Source organism: Mustelus asterias, chromosome 21 (genome assembly GCF_964213995.1).
Source record: "Mustelus asterias chromosome 21, sMusAst1.hap1.1, whole genome shotgun sequence".
Classification (NCBI taxonomy): Eukaryota; Metazoa; Chordata; class Chondrichthyes; order Carcharhiniformes; family Triakidae; genus Mustelus; species Mustelus asterias.
In genome coordinates this window covers 10,610,766-10,631,060 of record NC_135821.1, presented here as the reverse complement: position 1 = coordinate 10,631,060, position 20,295 = coordinate 10,610,766, and the positions used below count along the sequence as shown (strand labels likewise).

The window sequence follows — 20,295 nt, the reverse complement described above, 5'->3', positions numbered from 1 at the left end:
AATGCACCTAACCAGCACGTCTTTCAGAATGATGTGGAGTTGCCGGCGTTGGACTGGGGTGGGGCACAGTAAGTAGTCTCACAACACCAGGTTAAAGTCCAAGAGGTTTATTTGGTAGCACGAGCTTTGGGAGTGCTGCTGCTCCACCTGATGAAGGGACAATGCTCCCAAAGCTCATGCTATCAAATAAACCTGTTGGACTTGAACCTGGTGTTGTGAGCCTACTTACTGTGTCTTTCAGAATGTGGGAGGAAACCGGAGCACCCAGAGGAAACCCACGCGGCACGGTAGCACAGTGGTTAGCACTGCTGCTTCACAGCTCCAGTTCGATTCCCGGCTTGGGTCACTGTCTGTGTGGAGTTTGCACATTCTCCTCGTGTCTGCGTGGGTTCCCTCCGGGTGCTCCGGTTTCCTCCCACAGTCCAAAGATGTGCGGGTTAGGTTGATTGGCCATGCTAAAAATTGCCCTTAGTGTCCTGAGATGCGTAGGTTCGAGGGATTAGTGGGTAAAATATGTAGGGATATGGGGGTAGGGCCTGGGTGGGCTTGTGGTCGGTGCAGACTCGATGGGCCGAATGGCCTCTTTCAGTACTGTAGGGTTTCTATGTTTCACGCGGACACTGGGAAAACATGCAGACTCCACACACACACTGATCCAAGCAGGGAACCCAGGTCCCTGGCGCTTTGAAGCAGCAGTGCTAACCACTGCGTTACCGTGCCGCCCCTTTTCTTTTCTGCACTCTCTTTCTAGTTTAATAATATCCTTTCCATAATAGGGTGACCAGAATTGCACACACTGTTCCACGTGCGGCCTTACCAATGTCTTGTACAACTTCAACAAGACGTCCCAACTCCTGTATTCAATGTTCTGACCGATGAAACCAAGCATGCCGAATGCCTTCTTCACCACTCTGTCCACCTGTGACTCCACTTTCAAGGAGCTACGAACCTGTAAATGCAAATATAGAAGGGGGCTGACTGGCCTCCGCCTGTACATCCTTCAATTTCTCATTAAAATTATGGAAAGAATTTTTGAAGTCAAGAAAGTTATTAATATTAATCGTCCAGTCCTAGAGCTGATTGACTCTGACTCTGGCAGATTTGGCATCCTTTCCTCATGCTGAACTATATTTATCTTGTTTTCAATGCAGACAAAGCCACAAATCCTTTAAACCGGGAGCTGGAATGGAACGACATTCAAGCATTCTGTGATCAGCTGAACAAGGAATTGGAAGGGTAGGTACCAGACGAAGCCAGTAATGCAAACTGCACTGTATCCGATTCGTGGAGTTTGCTATATAAAGTGTTTGCCGTTGGCCGGCACTGGCCTTTGACTCTCGTACATCTTTGCTTCGGAGGCTGAAGATCCTTCTGGGTTTGCTGACCTGAGTCAGTGGAAAATTACCAGTGTTATAAGAACTAGGAGCAGGAGTAGGCCATCTGGCCCCTCGGGCCTGCTCCGCCATTCAGTAGGATCATGGCTGATCTTTTCGTGGACTCAGCTCCACTTACCCGCCCGCTCATCATAACCCTTAATTCCTTTACTGTTCAAAAATGTATCTATCCTTGCCTTAAAAGGATATCAGGTTATCAGGGAGCCCCGTCAACTGAAAGGTTACGTTGAGGGGTGCTGGATATGGCCTAGGCTCAGGCATTGCTTCACATTCACAGGGGTGGCACGGTGGCACAGAGGTTAGCACCGCTGCCTCACCGCGCCAGGGACCCGGGTTCAATTCTGGCCTTGGGCGATTGTCTGTCTGTCTGTGTGGAGTTTGCATGTGCTCCCCGTGTCTGCCTGGGTTTCCTCCGGGTGCTCCGGTTTCCTCCCACAGTCCAAAGATGTGTGTGTTAGGTGGATTGGCCATGCTAAATTGCCTCTTTGTGTCAGGGGGATTAGCAGGGTAAATACGCGGTGATAGGGCCTGGGTGGGATTGTGGTCAGTGCAGACCCGATGGGCCGAATGACCTCCTTCTGCACTGTAGGGATTCTATTCCATGGTTCTTGGGTGAATATGTGGAGTTTGCACGTTCTCCCCATGTCTGCGTGGGTTTCCTCCCACAGTCCAAAGATGTGCAGACTAGGTGCATTGGCCATCCTAAATTGCCCCCTGGTGTCGGGGGGGGGGGGGGGGTAAATACGTGAGGTTATGGGGATGGGGCAGGCTTGATGGGCTGATGGGCCTCTTCTGTACTGTGGGGATTCTATTGGCACAATTAGTCTAAGCTAGGTCTGCCGTGCATTTGGAACTGGAATTCATTGCTGTAAGCAATTCCGACTGGACATCGGACTTGGCTTCAGGCGACCCTTTCCTCGGTGCCTGGGCTCAAGAGGTGCAGAGTGGTTACCTGCATCAGGTGACAGGTGTTGCTGGCACCAGTGAAACCAGATCTGCAAAGGGATTTGCGAGGGTGTGGAATTTGTGCCCAGGGGCACTGCTTGAGGGAAAGTCCATGTCAACGTGCAAGATTAGATTGGATAAGTGGATGAAGGTAAAGGGGTTGAAGGAAACTAGTGGATGCAATTATTTGTCCGTGGGAGGGTAAAAACTAAGACAGATTGGTTAGAATCGTAGAATCCCCATAGTGGAGAAGGAGGCCATTTGGCCCATTGAGTCTGTACCAACAACAATCCCACCCAGGCCCTATTTCTGTACCCCACATATTTACCCTGCCAATCCCCCTGACACTAGGGCAGTAAGAAGTCTCACAACACCAGGTTAAAGTCCAACAGGTTTATTTGGTAGCAAGCAGTTTAGCACGGCCAATCCACTAACCTGCACATTTTTGGAGTGTGGGAGGAAACCGAACACCCGGAGGAAACCCACGCAGACACGGGGAGAATGTGCAAACTCCACACAGACAGCGACCCAAGCCGGGAATCGAACCCGGGTCCCTGACACTGTGAGGCAGCAGTGCTAACCCACTGTGCCACCCCATGTGAACGATTTAAACAAATCACGCAATGAGGTACATGTGTGTGTGTGTAAAAACTGGACAAGGATGGTGTTATAATCTGGCCCTCGGGACTGGAATGTGCAGACTCTGCACAGACAGTGACCCAAGGCCGGAATCGAACCCGGGTCCCTGACGCTATGAGGCAGCAGTGCTTGTCACAGTGCCATCCTGGTTGGACCACATGTCCTGTCTCTGATTACTGGGCGCGAGTGGATGATTTCTTAATTCGCGACATTTTCGCGACAGCGTAAACTTTAATAAAAACAAAGTTAAAGCAAAATACCGAGGATGCTGGAAATCTGAAATTTAAACAGCAAATGCTGGACAGATTCAGCAGATCTGGCAGCGTTTGGAGAAAGAAAGAAGAGTTTACATTTCGAATCCATCGGACCCTTCTTCAGAGCTTCAATCTTGTTATAAAGTTCCGCCTTGCTTGCTGCGGAGTTGGTATGCTCTGCTTGTTGTCCCTCCTGTGACATACCGAATGCACTAATCTCTCGTCCCCTTTGTTTTCCTCAGACCCCAGCTTGCCACAAGATTCCTGGCACACAAGATTCAGTCTCCTCAGGAATGGGAAGCTATTCAAGCCTTGACAGTAAGATCATCTGTACCTCTGTCCCTTTTAGAGCATTAAATGACCTTAAAATTACGCAAGTGTCGAACTATGTAACCACTTTTTTTTTTTTAAAAGCATGCTTTTGTAGAATTGAGTATTTCAGCATAGAATCGCAGAAGCAGTGTCTTTAAAAAAAACCATACATTTAAGGGGTAATTTAAGAGGCACCAAGGGGATCAGGGGTTATGGGGAAAAGGCAGGAGAATGGGGATGAGAAAAATACCAGCCATGATTGAATGGCGGAGCAGACTCGACGGGCCGAGTGGCCTAATTCTGCTTCTATGTCTTGTATAGAACACAGGAAGTGATGCGTTATAATAGTGTATAGAACACAGGAAGTGATGCGTTATAATAGTGTATAGAACACAGGAAGTGATGCGTTATAATAGTGTATAGAACACAGGAAGTGATGCGTTAAAAACATACACTCAGGGATAATTCATCATGGCCAATCCGCCTAACCTGCACATCTTTGGAGTGCTCCTATTTTCTATGTTTCCTCTTGTGGGAGAGTCTAGGACCGGAGGGCATAATCTCAGAGTAAGGGGGTTGCCAATTTAAGACCGAGATGAGGAGGAATTTATTCTCTCGAGGGTAGTGAATCGTGGAATTCTTTACCATAGAGGGCTAGGAGGCTGGGTCATTAAGTATGTTCAAGGCTCAGATAGACAGATTTTTAATTAGTAACGGAATCGAGGGTTGATTCCGGAGTTGAGAAGGTTGGCTTATGAGGAGAGACTGAGTAGACTGGGACTATACTCCTTGGAATTCAGAAGAATATGGGGAGATCTTATAGAAACATATCAAATTATGAAGGGAATAGATAAGATAGAAGCAGGGAAGTTGTTTCCACTGGCAGGTGAAACTAGAACTAAGGGGCATAGCCTCAAAATAAGGGGAAGCAGATTTAGGACTGAGTTGAGGAGGAACTTCTTCACACAAAGGGTTGTGAATCTGTGGAATTCCCTGCTCAGTGAAGCAGTTGAGGCTACCTCATTGAATGCTTTTAAGGCAAGGATAGATAGATTTTTGAACAGTAAAGGAATGAAGGGTTATGGTGAGCGGGCGGGTAAGTGGAGCTGAGTCCACGAAAAGATCAGCCATGATCTTATTGAATGGCAGAGCAGGCTTGAGATGCCAGATGGCCTACTCAAGTAGTTCTTGTGTTATGGGATAAGGTGGGAAAGTTGGGAATTATATCAGATCATGCATGATCTCATTGAAAGGTAGAGCAGACACGATGGGTTGAATGGCCGCCTTTGGCTTCTACATCTTGGCAGCCTGTCGGAGACCCCAACACAATCTGTAAAAACTAATTGGAATCACTCAGTTGAGATGTTCATTGACATTCGCATTGGGAGTCTGTCACCAGCATGGTGTGATAAGCATTTCTTTTAGTCTTAAATGTCAATCTTGAAATGTCACCAAATCAAAATTTTGTGCCTACTGTGCACTTGGCTTATCAGATGGAGTTTTTTTTTCATTACGTTTCTGGGACCTTCTGTTCAGGATCCAGGTGCTAATTGGCGCTGAATCGCTCGTGAATTATTCCATCATTATTACGGGGACAGCTCCTTGCAGATGGACAGATATAGAATCCCTACGCTGCAGAAGGAGGTGATTCGGCCCATCGAGCCTGCGCCGGCAACAATTCCACCCAGGCCTTATTCCCGTCACCCCATGTATTTACCCTAGCTAGTCCCCCTGACACTAAGGGGCAATTTATCATGGCCAATCAACCTAACCTGCACATCTTTGGACTGTGGGAGGAAACCGGAGCACCCGGAGGAAACCCACGCAGACACGGGGAGAATGTGCAAACTCCACACAGACAGCGACCCGAAGTTGGAATCGAACCCGGGTCTCAGTCGCTGTGAGGCAGCAGTGCTAACCACTGTGCAACCGTGCTAGCCCATTAGATCATTGGCTGAGTGCCAGAGAACATTCCGGAAGTTTAGAAAAGTTGAGGGATTAAGAGATGTGTTTCAACCTTTATCTTCAGCGAGAACCCGCGATCCACCATCTTCCAGGGTTTCCTCTGCTTTGCTGTCGAAGTTAACGGCGGGTGGGAGGGAGATCTCCCACGGAACCTCAGCAGAAAAGTTCATTTATTAGTGTCACAAGTAGGCTTACATTAACACTGCAATGTAGTTACTGTGGAAATCCTGTAGTCGCCACACTCCGGCGCCTGTTCGGGTACATTGAGGGAGAATTTAGCATGGCCAATTCACCTAACCACCTTTCGGACTGTGGGAGGAAACCGGAGCACCCGGAGGAAACCCGCACAGACACGGGGAGAACGTGCAAATTCCACATTGACCTAACCCAGGAATCGAACTTGGGGCTGTGGGGCAGCAGTGCTGACCACTGTGGCACCGTGCCATCCTGAAATTACTGTGAAAATCCCCTAGTCGCCACACTCCGGCGCCTGTTCGGGTAACACTGAGGGAGAATTTAGCACGGCCAATGCACACTAACCTGCGCGTCGCTCGGACTGTGGGAGGAAACTGGAGCACCCGGAGGAAACCCACGCAGACACGGGGAGAACATGCAGACTCCACACAGTCACCCAGGGGAGAAGGCTTAATGTGTTGAAGTTTTTTTAAAAAATGCTGTAAAGAGTAGATGAAAATAAATGTGGTCCGCTTTGTTAAAAAAAAAAGTAAGTTCATTCAGCGTCAGTAAAATGAAATCCTCTCCCTTTGACTTTTGTTCAGGTCCTGGAGACGTGTATGAAAAACTGCGGAAAGCGGTTTCACAATGAAGTAGGAAAATTCAGGTTTTTGAATGAGTTAATCAAAGTGGTATCGCCCAAGGTAAGCCTGATACACGGGGGTTCTATAATCTTGTACCATTCTTGCATGGTGACGGAAAATAGATGAACAAGTCGTCCACGAATGACTCATCTGCTACCTGATTCTCCCAAAGAAATAGAAAACTCTAGAATAATGGATGCAATAATGATGCATGTTATTGGGCAGAGAAGCCCTCATTGCTTGAGGTAGCGGCACTCGGTGCGGGGGTGGGAGGAGGACCTCCTCATGAATTTGCTCCTGGGCCAGGCCAAGGGAGCTGTAAACTGGTCCAGGCAGCGGGCGACCGAGGGGGTCATCCAACCCGACTGTCTGCCCTGCTACCTTCGCGGCCAGGTGTCCCTGAAGAGGGCGCATGCGGAGTCCGAGGGCACTGTCGAGGCCTTCCGTGCTCACTGGGCACCATAGGGACTGGGGTGTATCATCGATCCCCTTGATCACGTTTTGATTTGATATTTTAAGTTTTCTTTCTGCTTTGTTTTTTTTTTGTTTCGGGCGGTTTCCTCCTTTTGGGAGGCTGCTCTTCTCGCTTTGTCCCTTATTTCACTTCATTTAGTTCAGTTGATTTGCCCAAAAGAACGTTGCGTGTCTTAGTTGATGACCAGCGCTAAGAGCTCTGGAAGTATTTGCGCCCCGGTCACGAGGATCCCAACAAAGTATTGAAGTTAGGGGGCTACTCCAAAATGCGCTGGGTGCACCAGATTGGCAGCCTGGTCACACAGTGCCATTTTGGATTGGGCAAAGAATCTTAGAATCCTACAGTGCAGAAGAAGGCCATTCGGCCCATTGAGTCTGCACCAACCACAATCCCACCCAGGCCCTATCCCCGTAACCCCATGCATTTACCCTAGCTAGTCCCCCTGAAACTAGGGTCAATTTAGCATGGTCAATCCACCTAACCCGCATATCTTTGGAGTGTGGGAGGAAACCGGAGCACCCGGAGGAAACCCATGCAGACACGGGGAGAACGTGCAAGCTCCACCTCCAAGTCGGGAATCGAACCCGGGTTCCTGGCGCTGTGAGGCATTTGGAAAACCCAAAAGGGGGACGTGGCGCCCAATGCCAGTTTTTATAAGTTTACATATTAGTGTCACAAGTGGGCTTACATTAACACTGCAATGGAGTTACTGTGAAAATCCCCCAGTCGCCACTCTCCGGCACCTCCTCCGAGGGAGAATTCAGCACGGCCAATGCACCCGAACCAGTACGTCTTTTGGGAGGAAACCGGAGCACCCGGGGGAAACCCACGCAGACACGGGGAGAAGGTGCAAACTCCACAGTCACCCGACGCCGTAATCGAACCCGGGTCCCTGGAGCTGTGAGACAGCAGTGCTAGCCACTGCGCCACCGTGACGCCCTCCGCGCATTGTTCCACACACCGCTCCCCAGACGCTGGGCCAAAGGCTCAGCACCGGACAGATGGCCAGCAGCCCTTTGCTGGGCGTGTCATTGGGGTAATGTGCCCCAGAAAATGATTCGACAAGCTTGGCACTTACTGAATGAGGCCACCAGCTGCGGTGGGATTGAAAAATTGACCCTGATAAATCCGTGACTATGAAAACCTACTTGGAGCTAACCTTTAAACAAATTGTCGAGTTGTATTAATAGGAATTCTCAAAGCTTACTGTGTTTAACCTATATTTTTTTTTTTGTTTTCCTCACCAGTATCTGGGAACACGAGCATCTGAGAAAGTAAAAACTAAAGTTTTAGAATTAATGTTCAGCTGGACAGTGGGACTTCCAGATGAGCTGAAGATCACAGAGGCCTATCACATGCTTAAAAAACAAGGTTAGTTCATTCTGTTCCAATTGTGTGTGATCCACCAGCGGGTCCTTAACTTTAAACTACTGCTTCATCTGACAAAACACCCTGAACTGTGCAACTCTGAAGTACTAATTTGCAGTATTATTTTAGCAACCACTGTATCGGTAAATGCCCTGTACCCAGACTGCGCTAAAGTTTATTTTTTTGGTGTCACAAGTAGGCTTACGTTACGAGGGCGGCGGCACAGTGGTTAGTACTGCTGCTTCACAGCGCCAGGGACCTGGGTTCGATTCTCGGTTTGGGTGACTGTCTGTGTGGAGTCTGCACGTTCTCCCCGTGTCTGCGTGGGTTTCCTCCGGGTGCTCCGGTTTCCTCCCACAGTCCGAAAGATGTGCTGGTTAGGGTGCATTGGCCGTGCTAAATTCTCCCTCCGTGTACCCGAACAGGAGTGTGGAGACTAGGGGATTTTCACAGTAACCTCATTGCAGTGTTAACGTAAGCCTACTTGTGACTAATGAATACATTTTAATAAAACACTTGCCTGAATAACAACAATCAGTGCTCCTCCAATTAATTTACTGAACATGAACACACTTTCCTAGAAAAACTACAGCACAAAACAGGCCCTTCGGCCCCACAAGTTGTGCCGAACATATCCCTACCTTCTCGGTCTACCTATAACCCTCCATCCTATTAAGTCCCATGTACTCATCCAGGAGTCTCTTAAAAGTCCCTATTGAGTTTCAAGACATTTAGGATATTTTTTTCTCTTTTTCCTGCCTTGCCTTTTAATTTGTACCAAAAACGGAATGCTGTTTAGAAAAATGGTCACCTTTTTAATTGTGCTGTTTGTTAAATAAGAAGTGTAGCAACTAGGGGATTTTCACAGTAGCTTCATTGCAGTGTTAATGTAAGCCTACTTGTGACACTGATAAATACACTTTAAATTAACACTGCAATGAAGTTACTGTGAAAATCCCCTAGTCGCCACACACCGGCACCTGTTCGGGTACACAGAGAGAATTTAGCATGGCCAGTGCACCCTAACCAGCACATCTTTCGGACTGTGGGAGGAAACCGGAGCACCCAGCGGAAACCCACGCAGACACGGGGAGAATGTGTAGACTCGGGCACAGACAGTGACCCAAGCCGGGAATCGAACCTGGGTCCTTGGCGCTGTGAGGCAGCAGTGCTAACCCACTGTGCCGCCTCAAAAGACACAATGCAGAATTTAACAAAATAAAATGCATCCATTTGCAAGAATAATACCAGAACTCAGAAGTTTATACCTCTTCAGCAAAGATTGAACAGACTGGGGCTCTTTACTCGAGAACAGAGAAGGCTGGAGGGTGACCCGTCGTAGCTGTGAAAGATTATTGAAGGATTTCCACAGGTATGAGAGACCAAAGTCTAGGGACCATTAAATAGGAGGTAGTCACTAAATCAACAAGAAACCCAGGAGAAACAGCTTAACCCTGAGAGTAGTTAGAATGTGGAACTCGCTACCTCAAGGAGAAGTTGCGGCGAATCCCCTCTAAGGGGAAGCTGGGTAACGCATGAAGGAGAAAAGAATGGAAGGGAGTCACGGTGGCACAGTGGTTAGCACTGCTGCCTCGCAAAGCCAGGGACCCGGGTTCGATTCCGGCCTCGGGTCACTGTCTGTGTGGAGTTTGCACTTTCTCCCCGTGTCTGCGTGGGTTTCCTCCGGGTGCTCCGGTTTCCTCCCACAGTCCAAAGATGTGCGGGTTAGGTTGATTGGCCCTTAGTGTCCTGAGATGTGTAGATTAGAGGGATTAGTGGGTAAAATATGTAGGGATATGGGGGTAGGGCCTGGGTGGGATTGTGGTCGGTGCAGACTCGATGGGCCGAATGGCCTCTTTCTGTGCTGTAGGGTTTCTATAATTCTATATGTGCAGGTTAGGTGGGTTAGCCATGCTAAATTGTCCCTTAGTTTATTTAAAGTTTATTTCATTGGTGTCTCAAGTAGGCTTACATTAACTCTGCAATGAAGCCACCAAGAAAATTCCCTAGTCGCCACACTCCAGCACCTGTTCGGGTACACAGAGAGAATTTACCATGGTTAATCCTCATGACCAGCACGTCTTTCAGACTGAGAGGGGAAACCGGAGCACCCGGAGGAAACCCAGGCAGACATGGGGAGAATGTGCAGACTCCACACAGACATTGAGCCCGGGTCCCTGGTGCTGTGAGGCAGCAGTGCCAACCACTGTGCCACCGTGCCGTCCAAAGATGTGTAGATTATGTGGATTGGCCATGCTAAATTGCCCTTTATTTTCTCAAGGTGTGTTGGGTTAGATGAACGAGACATGGGGTAGGAGGGGGTGATGGGCCTGGATAAGATGCTCTGTCAGAGAGTCGGTGCAGACTCAATGGGCTGAATGGCCGCCTCCTGCTCCGTAGGGATTCGCTGACAGATCATGAAGCAGAGGTGAAGCAAAGATGTAGGTTATGGATTTGGAGGTCGGGGCAGTAATGGTGCTGATGAGTGGCTGTTCATTGTTCTGCTTATCCAGAGCTGCACGTGCCCCTGGACTCTTCAGTAACGCCACGTTTCTCGCGCGGAGCTGTGTGAAAAGTGGTCTGCTGCTGGCAGTGATTTTTCTGTGTTAATATTTTGACCTCCCACAGGAATTATAAAACAGGATCCCGTGCTGCCTGACGATGAACCGCTCCCTCCACCCCCACCACGCTCGAAGAATGCTATGTTTGAAGATGAGGAAAAGTCTAAGGTATCTTGTCGCTGTCCCGTAGCGCTCTTCACCAAGTGGAGAGGTGCTCTTCACTGTTCCCTCAAAGCTGTCTGTATTTGTTCAAGGGATATGGGCATCGCTGACTCTGCCAGCATTCATTGCCCATCCCTAATTGCCCTCGAGACACGGAGTTAAAGGACGTGTGATCATGCGAAGGTCACATGTATTTGGAGAAATTGCCTGCACGCTCGGGCGAAGAATCAGTGGGAACATTGGACTTACCGTGAAGTCAGGTTTAAGTTTATTTATTGTCACAAGCAGGCTTACATTAACACTGCAGTGAAGTTACTGTGAAAATCCCCTAGTCGCCACACTCCGGTGCCTGTTCGGGTACACTGAGGGAGAATCTAGCACGGCCAGTGCACCCTAACCAGCACGTCTTTGGGACTGTGGGAGGAAACCGGAGCACCCAGAGGAAACCCATGGGGAGAACATGCAGACTCCGCACAGACAGTGACCCAAGCCGGGAATCAAACTCGGAACCTGGGTCCCTGTCGCTGTGAGGCAGCAGTGCTAGCCACCGTGCCGCCCACACGGCCAGTGTATTTTGATTTGATTTATTATAGTCATGTGTTGGGGTGCAGTGAAAAGTATTATTTCTTGCGCGCTATACAGACAAAGCATACCGTTTATAGAGCACATAGGGGAGAAGGAAAGGAGAGGGTGCAGAATAGTGTTAAAGTCATAGCTCGGGTGTAGAGAAAGATCAACCTGATTTGAGGAAGATGCATTCCAAAGTCTGACAGCAGCAGGGAAGAAGCTGTTCTTGAGTTGGTTGGTACGTGACCTCAGACTTTTGTATCTTTTTCCCGACGGAAGAAGGTGGAAGAGAGAATGTCCGGGGTGCGTGGGGTCCTTGATTATGCTGGCTGCTTTGCCGAGGCAGCGGGAAGTGTAGACGGAGTCAATGGATGGGAGGCTGGTTTGCGTGATGGACTGGGCTTCATTCACGACCCTTTGTAATTTCTTGCGGTCTTAGTCAGAGCAGGAGCCCCATACCAAGCTGTGATACAACCAGAAAGGATGCTTTCTGTGGTGCATCTGTAAAAGTTGGTGAGAGTCGTAGCTGACATGTCTGATTTAGAGGAGATGTGTTTAGTTGGTGTGTGCGTGTAATTTAATCTTCATTTTAAAGCGCTGATCTCAAACGTTTTAAACTTTATATAAAATGTATTTTATTCTACGTGGGTTTCCTCCCACAGTCCAAAGATGTGCGGGTTAGGTGGATTGGCCATGCTAAATTGCCCCTTAGTGTCAGGGGGACCAGCGAGGATAAATACATGAGGTTACAGAGATGAGGGCCTGGGTGGGATTGTGGTCGGTGCAGACTCAATGGGCCGAACGGCCGCTTCCTCCACTGTAGGGATTCTATGATTAGTGTCACAATATGGTTAGATAGCAGAGAAATCGAGTTGGTTGGGGCATTGGAATTTCTCTACCGTTTGCGGAAAAGTTTGATGCAAATTCGCGACAAAAGTTGTGAACAGACGTAAGTTTTTTAATATGTAGGCTAGTTCTTGTCACTGTGGTACTGCGTCAGAAACTGAAATTTGGAACAAAGCCACTGGCGCCCGAGTGAGTCACAGTTAATTTCTATTACACATGTCATATTTAGTTTCCATTATATGAGGTTCTAGAATTTTTATTGGTTTTTTTGGAGATAAGAAAATGTGACGAGGGGTTGTTTTAACTAATCCAAATCAATAGCCTTGGAATTATTGTGGGTCAACCAACAGCACGTGGACTGCAGCGATTCAAGAAGACAGCTCACCACCACCTTCTCAAGGGCAACTAGGGATGGGCAATAAATGCTGGCCCAGCCAGCGACGCCCATGTTCCATGAATGAATAAAAATTCCCATATATCAGCAGCCCATTTTATATTCACGATGTGAGTGTTAGATGAACAGATACGTTCCGTGTACTTTTCCAGCTGGTGTTCAGAGTGGAAAGACTTGCATTTATGTAGCACCTTTCACAACCGCGGGACATTCCAAAGTGCTTTACAGCCAGTGAAATACTTCAGAAGTGTGGTCACGATTGCAACATAGCAACTTTCACTATTATGGCCCAATAGCAGCATGTTTCATTCAGGAAGTCATGCAGTTAATGTAGTGTTCATTCCCATCACTAGGTGGTATTGTATCATTACACATTGCACTACCTAGTGGGAGAGTTTGAGTGCAGTAACTAATGGGAGAGTTTGAGGACAGTAACTAGCGCGAGGGTGAGAGTGCAGTAGCTGGCGTTTAAGTTAAAGTTTATTTATTAGTGTCACAAGTAGGCTTACATTAACACTGCAATGAAAATCCCCTAGTCGCCACACTCTGGCACCTGTTCGGGTACACTGAGGGAGAATTTAGCATGGCCAATGCGCCCTAACCAGCACGTCTTTCGGACTGTGGGAGGAAACCGGAACACCCGGAGGAAACCCATGCAGACACGGGGAGAACGTGCAAACTCTACACAGACAGTGACCCAAGCTGGGAATCAAACTCATGTCTCTGGCTTTATGAGGCAGCAGAGCTAATCACTGTGCCACCATGCTGCCCTAGTGGGAGAGTTTGAGTGCTGTAACTAGTGCGATACCATGCGTTGTTTAAACATTTTGTGTTTTGTTGTCTAGTGGGGAAATGCCAGAGAGGCCTCTGTGCCAGTTTGACCTTGTAATCTCTTTGTGCAATTATCTCTGTAGCTATTGGCCAGACTACTGAAGAGCACACATCCAGAGGATCTTCGAGCTGCGAATAAACTCATCAAGGAGATGGTCCAAGAGGTGGGTCTTTTCCCCCCATTCTTAAAGATTGCCAAGTGTAAAATGGACCGTAAGGTCTGATTTTATTTTGGCCTAATCTATTTTTTATTTTCATTTCTCTGAGTCTCGTGATGCGGAGGTGTTTGTGCTGGGAACGGAGTACTTGCTGTTGCAGAGGGATGGTGGTTGCACTGTGTACCATCTGCAAAATGCACTGCAGCAACTCACCAGGGCTTCCTCGACAACACAAGCCGTCGTGCCATGTAGCACACAGGAGGGCAAGGGCAGCAGAGGAGTGGGAGTGCCACCACCTCCACGTTTCCTTCTCAAACCACATGCCATTCTGATTCAAATAATGTCACTGTTTGGGCAGCTAGGGGCGGACATGCTGGCCTTGTCAGTCAAGTCCAGATCCACCAATGAATGAATAAAAAAAACTCCGATCGGATATGCAAACTAACCCTTGCTGTAGAATCATGGAATCCCTACAGTGCAGGAGGAGACCATTCAGCCCATCAACCCTGTACTGACAACAATCCCACCCAGTAAAGTTTAAAGTTTATTTATTTATAGTCACAAGTAAGGCTTACATTAACACTGCAATGAAGTTACTGTGAAATTCCCCTAGTTGCCACAGTCCGGCGCCTGTTCGGGTCAATGCACCCTAACCAGCACGTCTTTCGGACTGTGGGAGGAAACCGGAGCACCCGGAGGAAACCCACAGGGAGAATGTGAAAACTCCACACAGACAGTGACCCAAGCCGGGAATCGAATGTGAGGCAGCATTGCTAACCACTGTGCCACCGTGCCGCCCCTGGACCTATCTCATGTATTTACCCTGCTAATCCCCCTGACACTAAGGGACGATTTAGCATGGCCAATCCACCTAACCTGCACATCTTTGGAGGAAACCCACGCAGACACGGGGAGAATGTGCGGACTTTGCACAGTCACCCAAGGCCGGAATTGAACCCGGGTCCCTGGTGCTGTGAGGCAGCAGTGCTCACCACTGTGCCACCGTGCTGCCCATACTCTGTTCCCAACCTCAGTGCAGTGTCCCTAACTGCAGTTCTGTGACACACTGCTGTGCCCTCTGTCCTTTAGCCCCATGTGTAAGATTATCGATCAGTGCCAATGTGGGGTCAGTGTGAGGTACATGCATTGAAAACTGTCCAAACTCGCTCTCCACAACCCGGCTTCGGCTGAAGGAGACTTCAAATCCATCCCAGATTGACGGCAGTAAATTCGATCTCCGCGGTGACCTATTGGCCCAGCCACACCCTTGCCTTGCTCCCACCACCCCCTCCCTCCCCACACAGTTTCTGTTCCTCTTTTCTCATGTCGCTAACAATCCAGTAATGACGTGCTACCCGCAGAGAGGGCTGTGCAGAGAACCCAAACCCGATCTTTAAACCCTTAGGACCAGAAAAGAATGGAGAAGATTTCCAAACGGGTGAACGCCATCGAAGAGGTGAACAACAACGTGAAACTTCTGAGTGAAATGCTGGAGAACTACAGCAAAGATGAAACCTCCGAGAGTAATGAAGAAATAATGAAGGTAAAGGCGGGGGAGAGGGTGTGTGTTTGTGTGCGTGAGGCTGCGATTACCTTGTGTGCACGCGTTGGTCAAAGTGAGGGGCATCGCGGCTGGAATTCTCCAGCCGTTCACACCGGCCGTGCACCCCAACCCGCAGGTCTCCCGCCGGCGTCGGGTGATGTCAGTGGGAATTCCCCTTGACGGCGGCGGGCCCAGGGAATCCCGTCGCTAGCAAACAGTGCGCCACCTCCTGCCCGCGGGAAAGGCACGGCTGGGAGGCCGGAGAATCTTGCCCCACATCTAGAGAATGAATCATAGAATCCCTACCGCAGAGAAGGAGGCCGTTAGGCCCATCGAGCCTGCACTGACAACAATCCCGTCCTATCCCCATCACCCCACATATTTACCCTGCTGGTCCTCCCGAAACTAGGGGCAAGTTAGCACGGCCAATCAACCTAACCAGCACGTCTTTCGGACTGTGGGAGGGAACCGGAGCACCCGGAGGAAACCCACGCAGACACGGGGAAAACTTCATTTGCAGCATCGCTCTCAATAGAGATAAATCATAGAATTCCGACAGTGCAGAAGGAGGCCATTCGGCCCATCAAGTCTGCACCAACCACAATCCCAACCAGGCCCTATCTCCATAACCCCATGCATTTACCCTAGCGAGTCCCCCTGACACTAAGGGGCAATTTAGCATGGCCAATCCACCTAACCCGCACATCTTTAGAGTGTGGGAGGAAACCGGATGTAATTTTGGGTGGCGCGGTGGCACAGTGGTTAGCACTGCTGCCTCACAGCGCCAGAGACCTGGGTTCGATTTTCGGCTTGGGCCACTGTCTGTGTGGAGTCTGCACGTTCTCCCCATGTCTGCGTGTGTTTCCTCCGGGTGCTCCGGTTTCCTCCCACACGCCAAAGATATGCGGGTTAGGCTAATTAGCCATGCTAAATTGACCCTAGCGTCAATCCCTAGGGGATTAGCAGGGTAAATATGTGTGGGGTTACTGGAATAGGGCCTTGATGGGATTGTGGTCAGTGCAGACCCAATGGGCCAAATGGCCGCCTCCACTGTAGGGATTCTATGACCTTCTGTCTCCTCTAGCCATAAGGGCCTTGGATGTCTCCAAGTGATGACACCCATCAATCCAGCTCCTCCCGGATGTAATGAAGTGTGCCCACGGTTGTACGGTCCCATTGAAAGAGGCATGGTGCAATGTGGGGGGTTCCCTGTTATTGTTAGGGTTGTATTGTAGAAACCACAGAATCTCTACAGTGTAAAAGGAGGCCGTTCAGCCCATCACGTCTGCACCAACTCTTTTGCAAGAGCATCTTACCCAGGCCCACCCACCCGGCCATATCCCGGTAACCCCAAGCATTTTGCCGTGGCTAATCCACCCAACTTGGGACTGTGGGAGGAAACCGGAGCACCCGGAGGAAACCCATACAGACACGGGGAGAACGTGCAGACTCCACACAGGCAGTGACCCAACCCGGGTCTCTGGCACTGTGAGGCAGTGGTGCTAATCACTGTGACACCGTGCCACCCTCTGAAATAAATAAAAAATGACCTTGTTGGCAGGGTGTGTTTACTGAATGACAGGTGGAGGAATTCGAAGTAGCGTCCTTCGCCTCCAGTGTGCGTAAAAATATAAAAGCACGCACAATACTTTGTGTCATTGCTTGATGTGCTGGGCTAATACTGAACTGCATGACATGCTCCCGACGGGGATGTGAAGGGCCCCTTAAGCCAGTGAGGGACAGCTAGGTAAACCTCAAGCTGTGTCCTTAGTCCAAAAATGACAAACGTAATCATGAGAACTATATCCAGTGAATCCCTACAGAGCAGAAGGAGGCCATTCAGCCCATCGAGTCTGTACCGACCACAATCCCACCCAGGCCCTATTCCCGTAACCCCACGTATTTACCCCGCTAATACCCCCCCCCCACCCCCCCCCCCCCCGACATTAGGGTCAATTTTAGCATGGCTAATCAACCTAACCCGCACATCTTTGGACTTGTGGGAGGAAACCGGAGCACCCGGAGGAAACCCACGCAGACCACGGGGTTTGAGAACTGATTCCCAGTCGTGTTCACGGAGCACTTGAACTGAAAAATACTGCAGTGGGAAAAATATTGTTGCCTCAATACTCCCCAAACTTGTAATCAGTTTAGGATTGTTGTTGGTGAGAGGGATTCTTCATCGCGTCTGCCTAAACTGGGACAGACTGGGAAGGATAATCTGCTCCTCATGCCTCAGACACAGGATGTCCCGTGTGTGTCCGACAGAATCGCACCCTGGCTCCACATGCTTATGCGCTGCAATGCACTGAGGTACTTGGAGGATATTTGATGTTCTTTTTCCTTAACTGAATTCTTCTTTCCCCCACACAGGAGTTGTACCAGCGATGTGAGAAGATGAGGCCCACACTATTCAGACTGGCCAGTGACACTGAGGATAATGATGAAGCGTTGGGTAAATTAATCAAACAAATCTATTGAAATTGCTACCTTGCGCAAGCAGTTCTGTAATAGTTCGAGTTAACCGAATATCCAGTTATGCAAAGCTGTCATAATTAGTCTATACAGTAAGAAGTCTCACAACACCAGGTTAAAGTCCAACAGGTTTATTTGGTAGCAAATACCATAAGCTTTCGGAGCGCTGCTCCTTCGTCAGATGGAGTGGAAATGTGCTCTCGAACAGGGCACAGAGACACAAAATCAAGTTACAGAATACTAATTAGAATGCGAATCCCTACAGCCAGCCAGGTCTTAAAGGTACAGACAATGTGGGTGGAGGGAGCATTAAACACAGGTTAAAGAGATGTGTATTGTCTCCAGACAGAACAGCTAGTGAGATTCAGCTTGCCCCCTGGACTTGCAGAATCTCACTAGCTGTTCTGTCTGGAGACAATACACATCTCTTTAACCTGCGTTTAATGCTCCCTCCACCCACATTGTCTGTACCTTTAAGACCTGGCTGGTTGTAGGGATCCGTATTCTAATTAGTATTCTGTAACTTGATTTTGTGTCTCTGTGCACTGTTTGAGAGCACATTTCCACTCCATCTGACGAAGGAGCAGCGCTCCGAAAGCTTATAGCATTTGCTACCAAATAAACCTGTTGGGCTTTAACCTGGTGTTGTGAGACTTCTTACTGTGTTCACCCCAGTCCAACGACGGCATCTCCACATCATAATTAGTCTATTGCAGGGTACTGTTACAGCACGAAGATATGATACGTATGGAGGAAGCAAGCTGGCTAAATGCATCGGGGCAGATTGGTTATACTGTTTACGTACAAGGGACACTGTTTTTTAAAAGAAAGGACAACATGAAATTGGCTTCTAATTGGCCACACTTCATTCCAGTTAGCTTTAGTGATTATAAAGGGACGTGATGGCCTAGTGGTATTCTCGCTAGATTATTAATCCAGGAACTCCAGCTAATGTTCTGGGGACCCGGGTTCGAATCCCGCCACTGCGGATAGGTGGAATTTAAATCCAATAAAAAATATCTGGAGTTGAGAATCTATTGATGACCATGAAACCATTGTCGGAAAACCCCATCTGGTTCACTAATGTCCCTTTTTAGGGAAGGAAATCTGCCGTCCTTACCCGGTCTGGCCTACATGTGATTCCAGAGCCACAGCAATGTGGTTGACTCTCAAATACCCTCTGAACAAGGGCAACTTGAGGATGGGCAATAAATGCTGGCCAGCCAGTGACGCCCATGCCCTACAAATGAATAGAAAGAAGGTTATGATAAGTTTGATTCCTGTTAGTTTTACATTGCATTGCAAGCAAAACATATATGTAAAAAAGTGCCAAGAGTGTTACTCCGAGTACAAGCGCCCAAGTGCTGGGATTACACAGCAGAAACATTTAACATTTAAAATGCCCGGCAAGTCTTGACCAATTCTCCTGTTCGGGTGTTAACATTTGCAGAATTTTCTGTGTGTGTTTTCTCCTTTTTTATTGGACTTAACGGGACATCATTTTCCAGCTGGGTTTCTGGAGCTTGATGATGATGTGTTATGATCTGATCTGCAGCAAGTTAAGTAGCAGCATGCGCCGTGAGTAAACAGGTTTGGTTAAATGTATAAACTTCAGTTTGCAAGCTCACTTCCGTGTTTTTTTGTTGTTGTTGTTGCCCCAGCTGAAATCCTTCAAGCAAATGATAATTTAACACAGGTCATTAACACGTACAAGAAGATAGTGAAGGGGGAAGAAGTTAATGGGGTGACCGACCTGCCAAACATTAAAGGTGTGTGATGTTGTCTTGTATGTTTTTTCCCCCTGCAACGTGGTGGGCGGATGCACCAGTTCCCACGTGTCCTGTAGGTGTCGGGCAGTATCTGATTCGAACTTTACTGTGAAGCGTGCGTGGGTGTTCTCTCTCTCTCTCTCTCTCGGCTTCTGGTGTGCAGCTCCCAATTTTTAATGAGCACCTTCGTCACTTCTCAAAGTGCATCTCCCCAGACCTGAGCTTTGAGCTCCAAATTGCCCACATTTCAACGCATTGTGTACCATCTACAAGATGCACTGCAGCGACTCACCAAGGCTCCTCAGGCAGCACCTTCCAAACTCATGTTCCCTACCATCTAAAAGGACAAGGGCAGCAGGTCCCTTGGAACACCACCACCCTTCAAATCACGCACCATCCTGACTTGGAAGTACATCGGCCGTTCCTTCACTGTCGCCAAGTCAAAATCCTGGAATTCCCTCCCTCACAGCACTGTGGGTGACGACGACCTAGTGGTATTATCGCTAGACTATTAATTCAGAAACTCAGCTAATGTTCTGGGGGCCCGGGTTCGAATCCCACCACGACATATGGTGGGAATTTAAAATCAGTAGGAAAATATCTGGAATTAAGAATCTACTGATGACCATGAAACCATTGTCGAAAAACCCATCTGGTTCACTAATGTCCTTTCGGGAAGGAAACCTGCCGTTCTTACCCGGTCTGGCCTACATGTGACTCCAGAGCCACAGCAATGTGGTTGACTCTCAATTGCCCTCCAAGGGATAGACAATAAATGCTGGCCCAGCCAGCGACGCCCATGTCCCACGAATTACTAAA

The 20,295-nt window shown here is 48.6% G+C and overlaps 1 protein-coding gene across 2 annotated transcripts in view; it reads left to right on the top strand.

The window, feature by feature from the left end:
- Positions 1–1,141: 1,141 nt before the first annotated feature.
- Positions 1,142–20,295, top strand: part of LOC144509102 (ADP-ribosylation factor-binding protein GGA1-like) — a 41,563-nt gene continuing 22,409 nt past the window's right edge. Inside the window, exons 1-9 of one of the 2 annotated variants that reach the window (XM_078237459.1) lie at positions 1,142–1,236; positions 3,475–3,550; positions 6,289–6,387; positions 8,050–8,173; positions 10,799–10,899; positions 13,615–13,695; positions 15,095–15,232; positions 17,606–17,687; positions 19,369–19,476. In XM_078237459.1, coding sequence (XP_078093585.1) covers positions 6,304–6,387; positions 8,050–8,173; positions 10,799–10,899; positions 13,615–13,695; positions 15,095–15,232; positions 17,606–17,687; positions 19,369–19,476 — 718 coding nt within the window. In that variant the 5' untranslated portion in view covers positions 1,142–1,236; positions 3,475–3,550; positions 6,289–6,303. The remainder of the gene's footprint in view (positions 1,237–3,474; positions 3,551–6,288; positions 6,388–8,049; positions 8,174–10,798; positions 10,900–13,614; positions 13,696–15,094; positions 15,233–17,605; positions 17,688–19,368; positions 19,477–20,295) is intronic. The other variant, XM_078237458.1, reaches the window with a different exon arrangement.